Source organism: Eriocheir sinensis, chromosome 41 (assembly GCF_024679095.1).
Source record: "Eriocheir sinensis breed Jianghai 21 chromosome 41, ASM2467909v1, whole genome shotgun sequence".
NCBI lineage: Eukaryota > Metazoa > Arthropoda > Malacostraca > Decapoda > Varunidae > Eriocheir > Eriocheir sinensis.
Genome location: NC_066549.1, coordinates 1,742,074 through 1,748,848, shown reverse-complemented (window position 1 = coordinate 1,748,848; position 6,775 = coordinate 1,742,074). Strand labels below are relative to the sequence as shown.

Below are 6,775 nucleotides of genomic sequence, written 5' to 3'. Positions count from 1 at the left end.
CTCGCCTTTAATCCTCTTTTTAAAAATGAATCAACTACTACTGCCACTCTTACTACTGCTACTACTACTACTACTACTACTACTACTACTACTATTACTACAACTACTACTACTACTACTACTATTACTGCTACTACTACTACTACTAAACCTAAACCCCGAGAAAGTAAATAATCAAAAGTAGTTTCACAAAAAAAAATAAAAAAATAAAACGACATTCAATTAAGAACAAATCATAGGAGGAGGAGGAGGAAAAGTGGAAAGTAAAATAAAGTAGATGAAATAGTAAACAAAAACAAAGAATACGCAGAAATAATGACATTCGAAGAGAAGAGGAAGTGATGATGACGCGGAGGAGGAGGAAGAGAAAGGGGAAGGGAATGAGGACGAGATAAAAAATAAAAAGAAGGTACAGAAAACTAATTAAATAACAACAGCAAAAAAAAAAAAAGTAATAATAATGCATAAAAAAAAGCACCATATTTTAAGTTTCGACAATGGCTTCTACGGTGGAAACAAACAACAACAAACACACAAACAACAACAACAAGAGGAGGAAGCATTTAAACACCAGCAGGATCATATAACATTTATTATCGATATTCTATAAACGTATAAAATATCCACCAAAAAAAAGGTATCATGGAGTGCGGAGTGTGTGTGTGTGTGTGAGAGAGTGTGTGTGTGTGTGTGTGTGTGTGTGTGTGTAAGATAGTTAGATAGATAGACTGATAGAGAGAGAGAGAGAGAGAGAGAGAGAGAGAGAGAGAGAGAGAGAGAGAGAGAGAGAGAGAGAGAGAGAACTGCGAGCAAGTAACGAGATAAATATAGAATGAGGGGAGAAAGAAGAGGAAAGAAAGAGGAGGAAGAAGACATAGAAGAGGAACAAGAACAAGAAGAATCAAGAGGAAGAGGATTAAGATATTAGAGATAAAAGCACATTCACACCGACACACACACACACACACACACACACACAGAAGACGGTAGCTGGAAATGGCATATACACCCACTCCCACCACCACCATCCTTACCATCACACACTCACACACACAGACACACACACTCCGCCACAGCCTCCACCACCTCCACCACCACCACCACAACCACCACCAGGAGGTCCTCGGTCAGCAGACAGTCGATACCTCCCCTTCGGCGCCTTCCTCCTTCCCTCCTTTGCGCCGCGCTGGAGACAAATGCGCTATCCTCGTCCTGGCCTTCGCTTCACCAGGCTCTAAGGAAACTATACTGCTGGCGGCGGCGGCGGCGAGGGCATCTCCTGAGGGTGGAGGCGGAGGTGGAGGCACTGGGGGTGAGTGTGGGGCGTCAGGAACCCTTCTCCGTGGGTGCTGCAGCGGCGAGGGGCGACTGGAGGCTTCCGGGAGGTTCTTCAGCAAGTCCATGACCTCGAGGAAGCCGGGGATGAGCTGAATGGCTGATGGGCGGCCACTGCACGTCTCGCCTTCCTCCCGCGCGTTGATCTCCCCTTTGAGCTCTGGTGTTGGGTCAAGAAGAGGAGGAGGAGGGAGAAGAAGAACAAAAGGAGGAGAAGTGGAAGAAGAAAAGAGCAGAATGAGGAGAAATGGAAGAAGAACGGATGGAAGAGTGGAAGAAGTAAGAGGATGAGGATGAGGATGAACAAGTGGTGGAGATGGTAGAGAAGAAGGAAAAGGATTGTAATTTATGTAAAGGTGAGAATGAGGACAGGAAGGTAAGGAAGAGAAGAATGGAACGTGTTAGTAAGAGGTCGAATTGCTACTAGTCCTAATGATACTATTACTACTATTACTATTACTGCTACTACTACTACTACTATTATTGCTACTATTAATATCATCACCTTTGTTATTTCTCTATCCATCACTATACTTTAATAACCAGCATTACTATTGTCATTTGCTATGTGTAATATCTCTCCCCCTTCCGTTAAATCATTTTCATCCTTCCTTCCTTCCTCCTCCTCCTCCTTCTCCTCCTTCTCTTCTTCCTCCTCCTCCTCCTCCTCCTCGCCCGCAGCTTTCATGGAAATATTAAATGTAAAAGCGCAAATAATAATAATGAAAAGTTAGTAAAAAATATTCCCGTCATTTTCTTAAACTTTTATTATTATTTTTTTCTCTCTTGGGGATGCAAATATGTGATAAAGATAGAAGAGAAAGAGGAGAGAGAGAGAGAGAGAGAGAGAGAGAGAGAGAGAGAGAGAGAGAGAGAGAGAGAGAGAGAGAGAGAGAGAGAGAGAACGATAAGAACATAAAGAGGAAGAAAATGATAATAAAGTAGAGAGAAATAGAAACACACACAAAAAAAACGAAAATTAGAAAAAAAGGAAAATTAAACAAGCAAGAAAAAAAGAAAAAAAAGAAAATTAAGCATGAAATAGAGATAAAGAGAAAAAGGAACCAAAAATCAAAGAAAAAGAAAGAAAAAAGGAAAAAATACAAGAAAAAAAAACACTGAAAGAGGAAATAAGAAAAGAAGAAAATAATAGAAGGAAAAGAGAATAAAAGAAAAAAACTAATCTCTAAAAAAACAAACAAATAATAATAATAATAATAATAATAATAATAACAACAATAACAACAGCAACGTCAACAACAACAACAATGACCTAACATGACCCAATCCTTCCCCAACTGACCTGATATCGTTGAGGTCAAGGAACCAGAGGATGACCCGTCTCCCTCGTAGGCGTAAGCTCTGAGGTCATCCCGGGCGAGGTCAGGCGTGGGGTTTGGGGTCACCATCACGGGGGTCACGGGGGGAGGAGTGACGCCGCCCCTCCCCCCTGCTATCCCGGACCCCCGCCTGCTACTGCCGCTGCTGCTGTCTGCTATGCTGCCTTTGTCTGGGGAAGAGCGAAGGGGGGGGGGGGTTAATGGGGGGAGTTAGTGGTTGGGTGGGTGGGAGGAAAGGATGCTGGGAGGGGAGTGTTTTTTTTTCTCCTTAATACCATTTCTTCACTTCTCTTCCTCACTTTCTCACTCCTCTTTCTTTCTTTCCTCTCTGTTTTCTATTCTATTCTTCCTTCTCCATTTCTTTTGCTAGTCTTTTTTCTTTCTTCTGTTTCCCACTCCTGATTCTCCTTCCATTCCGTTTTCCTTTCTGTTTCAACCCATCTCATTCTCTCTCTCTCTCTCTCTCTCTCTCTCTCTCTCTCTCTCTCTCTCTCTCTCTCTCTCTCTCTCTCTCTCTCTCTCTTCCCTCCGTCCTGCCGTCCATCGTCTGTTCCCCTTCTTCTTTCCCCTCCTTTTTTTTCCATCCTTCTCTCCTTCTTGCTCTTCCTTCATTTCCCTTCCTTACTTTTTCTTTCCTCTTCCTTCTCTTCCTTCCGCACTCCATCTTTCTTTTCTTTTCTTCCTCTCACTCAACAGTCTACCTTTTTTCCATCCATCTTTTACTTCAATCCTTTTTTCCTTTTCTCCCTTCATTTCTCTATCCCTTTTCTTCCTTTTATCACTCCCTACCTTTCTTCCACTATCTTCCTCTTTCTCTCTCTTCACCGTCTCTTTCTCCTCTTCTTTCTCTCTCTGTCCCTCGCTCTTTCTCACTCACCCACTCACTCACTCACTCTCTCACTCACTCACTCACTCACTCATTCACTCACTCACTCACTCATTCACTCACTCACTCACTCACTCACCTCTTTCCTTCAGGGCCTCAGAACGAGCTCCTCCTCTTGACTGAAGTTTGAGACGAAGACGAACCAGAAACTTCTCCTGAGCAACATCCTCCTTCAAGGCTAACTTCCCTCTTCCTTTCCCTCCTCCTCCTCCTCCTGGGTCGTCTCTTCCTCGTCCTCCTCGTCCTCCCGGCTTCAGCTCCAGCATCGTCTCCTTCGTCCCGCCCTCCACCTCCTCCTCCGCGCGCTCCCTCACGCACAAGTTCCCGCGGTGACGGTGAAGGCGAAGGGAGACGACGAGGGCGAGGATGACTGCGTAGGAGGAAGAGAGAGGAGGAGGAGGAGGAGGTTAGTGAGGAGGAGGAGGAGGTAAGGAAGATAGGAGGAGGAATAAAAGGTCAAAGTATGCATGATAAACACACACACACACACACACACACACACACACAGAAACACACACACACACACACACACACACACACACACACACACACACACACACACACACACACACACACACACACACACACACACAAACAGAAACACAAAGCAAAACTTACGCAACAACACAAAGGAGAAAGTAAGAGTGAAGATGAAGGAGGAAGAGGTTAATGAGGAGGAGGAGGAGGAGGAGGAGGAGGAGGAGGAATAAAAGATCAAACTCCCTCGTACACACACTTATCCAGAACAAAAACTCCCTCAAACAAACACACACACACACACACACAAAAAAAAAAAAAAACATAACATCTCAAAAAACACTCACGCAGCACCACCAAGGACACCGTGAGGGCGGCAATGGCGGCGGGGGCGGTGAGGGCAGATGGCGTGCGGGCGTGTGTGTTCCATTGACAGTGATCCCCGGCGTGGGCGGGGCCGCAGAGACACAGGTAGCCGGGCCGCAGGTTGGTGCAGGTGCCGCCGTGCAGACAGGGCTTCCAAAGACACTCGTTCACGTCTTCACAGTGCCGCTCCACCTGGCGCCGGCCACTGCCGCAGCTGAGGGTTTGAAGGGAAGGGATGTATGTCAGAGGGCGGTGAAGGGGTATAAAAACTGATGTAAGGAATGAAAGGAATGTTTGATGACTCTAAACGGGCAAAGGTACTGAGAGACGGTGACATTTATGAGTGTCTTGGGATGGAAGGGAGCGTTAGGTGTCTTTGAATGGATATGTGAGATGATGGAAGGAGGAGGAAGAAATGTTAGAAGACTGTGAAAGGGTATAGGAGCTGAGATAAGGATAGGGAAAGGATATTAAAAGCTTGTGAAGGGGCATAAGAACTGAGCATATGTGAGGTAGGGATGTTAGAAGCTTGTGAAGGGTATAGATGCTGAAGAACATAAGAACATAAGAACGTAAGGAGTCTGCAAGAGGCCGGTTGGCCTATACAAGGCAGCTCCTGTACACTCAACCCCACCTTACCTCACCATCCATGGCTTTATCTAACCTCTTCTTGAATGTATCTATGGTATTGGCACCCACAACATGGCTCCCAAGCCTGTTCCATTCGTCCACCACTCTATTAGTGAACCAATTCTTGCCTATGTCTTTGTTGAATCTGAATTTGTCTAACTTAAAACCATTGCCACGCGTCCTACCTTGTTAGAAAACTATGAAAAAATATAGATGGTGCGAGAAGGGGAGATGGGTGTATTAGAAGCCTATAAAGAAGTGTAGATGGTAAAGAAAGGTTAGAATTGTGTGTTAGAAGGCAGTGGAGGACTATATATGTTGTAAAAGGGAGAAAAGAGAGGGATAAAAGTCTGGCAAAGTGTGATTTGTGTTGCGTAAGGGTAGTAAGGGCGTGTTACATAATGAAGGGGTTGAATGTTGAGAAAGGAGAGGAAAGGAGGAAGAGGAAAAAGAGGAGGACGAGGAGGAAGAGGAAAAAAAATGGAAGAAAAGGGAAGGATGACAAAGAAGGTTATGAGATGGAATATACTGAGAATGTGTGTGTGCTTACGTGTTTACGAGTGTGTGTGTGTGTGAGTGTGAGACATGTTATAAGATATGCATGCGATGACTCTTTGGAAGCTGGAAAAAGAGATGCTGAGGAGGTGATAAAACATGTGTTACTGGTGGAGATATGTGTCTTTAAAGGAGGAAGAGAAGAAGGAAAGAGGAATAGATGAAGGAGATCGAAGGAGAGGGGAAAAGTGAGAAGGTGAGAGGAAGAGAGGAACAAAGGAGAGATAGAAGAAGGGAGATTAGAGATGTGTGTGTGTGTGTGTGTGTGTGTGTGTGTGTGTGTGTGTGTGTGTGTGTGTGTGTGTGTGTGTGTGTGTGTGTGTCCAAGCCTAACCAAACCAAACCAAATCATCTACACCCAACTCAAAGGGAACCAAACCAAACAATACTTACCTAAACTGTTCCTTATCACTTTTTCTTTTGGGGAATCATTAGTTTTGCAGTGTATTTTTCTCTCTCCTTTTGATTTGTTTGGTTTCCCCTTCACTATTTCCTCTGATGTAATACTAAACAAAACAATCACTTTACACACACTTGCAAACCAGGACACCTCTCCTCCCGAATTTGACCTTGCTTTTGGCCACCTCTTCTGATTCTTTTATGGGAGCAGCGATTAGCGGGCTTTTTTTTATTATTGTTTTTTTTTTGTGCCCTTGAGCTGCCTCCTTTGTTGTAAAAAAAAAAAAAAAAAAAAAAAAACGAACCCTAACCTAACCTTATGACACTAAACCAAAACCCAACCAAACAAAACCATAAGCAACCCAAACAAACCCGACCCAACCTAAGCCTAACCTAACCTAACCAACCCATCCCCACACAAACCTGCAGGCGGGCGTGTCCCAGGTGGGCGTGGCGGCACAGGTGAGCGGGGCGGGGCAGGAGGTGTTGAGACAAGGGTCGGGCGCCACACATCCTGTCGCCAGGTGCCGCGCGGTGGTGACCTGGCCCCAGCTTGTCCCGTTGGCCGCAGGGGGGAGGGGAAGGTGCCGGCCGGACACCCTGATGTCGTCAATGCAGGCTGGGAGGGAAGGAAAGGGTGAGGATGAGTAGAAGAAAGGAGAATGGATCATTAAAAGAACAGGATAGTGGCTCGTAGACTATAATAAAAGACATAACACGTAAAAGAAGAGAAACAGGAAGGATAGTAAAGGGACAAGGTGCATGATAACTAAAAATACGTAGGACA

The 6,775-nt window shown here is 45.0% G+C and overlaps 1 protein-coding gene across 1 annotated transcript in view; it reads right to left on the bottom strand.

Moving 5' to 3' along the window:
* Positions 1 to 641: 641 nt before the first annotated feature.
* LOC127009474 (putative neural-cadherin 2) overlaps positions 642 to 6,775 on the bottom strand; it is a 39,090-nt gene continuing 32,956 nt past the window's right edge. The window contains exons 9-13 of the mRNA XM_050882572.1: positions 6,412 to 6,607; positions 4,386 to 4,618; positions 3,641 to 3,931; positions 2,639 to 2,845; positions 642 to 1,495 (exon numbers count right to left, since the gene is read on the bottom strand). Of these exons, the coding sequence (XP_050738529.1) occupies positions 1,128 to 1,495; positions 2,639 to 2,845; positions 3,641 to 3,931; positions 4,386 to 4,618; positions 6,412 to 6,607 (1,295 nt within the window). The 3' untranslated portion in view covers positions 642 to 1,127. The remainder of the gene's footprint in view (positions 1,496 to 2,638; positions 2,846 to 3,640; positions 3,932 to 4,385; positions 4,619 to 6,411; positions 6,608 to 6,775) is intronic.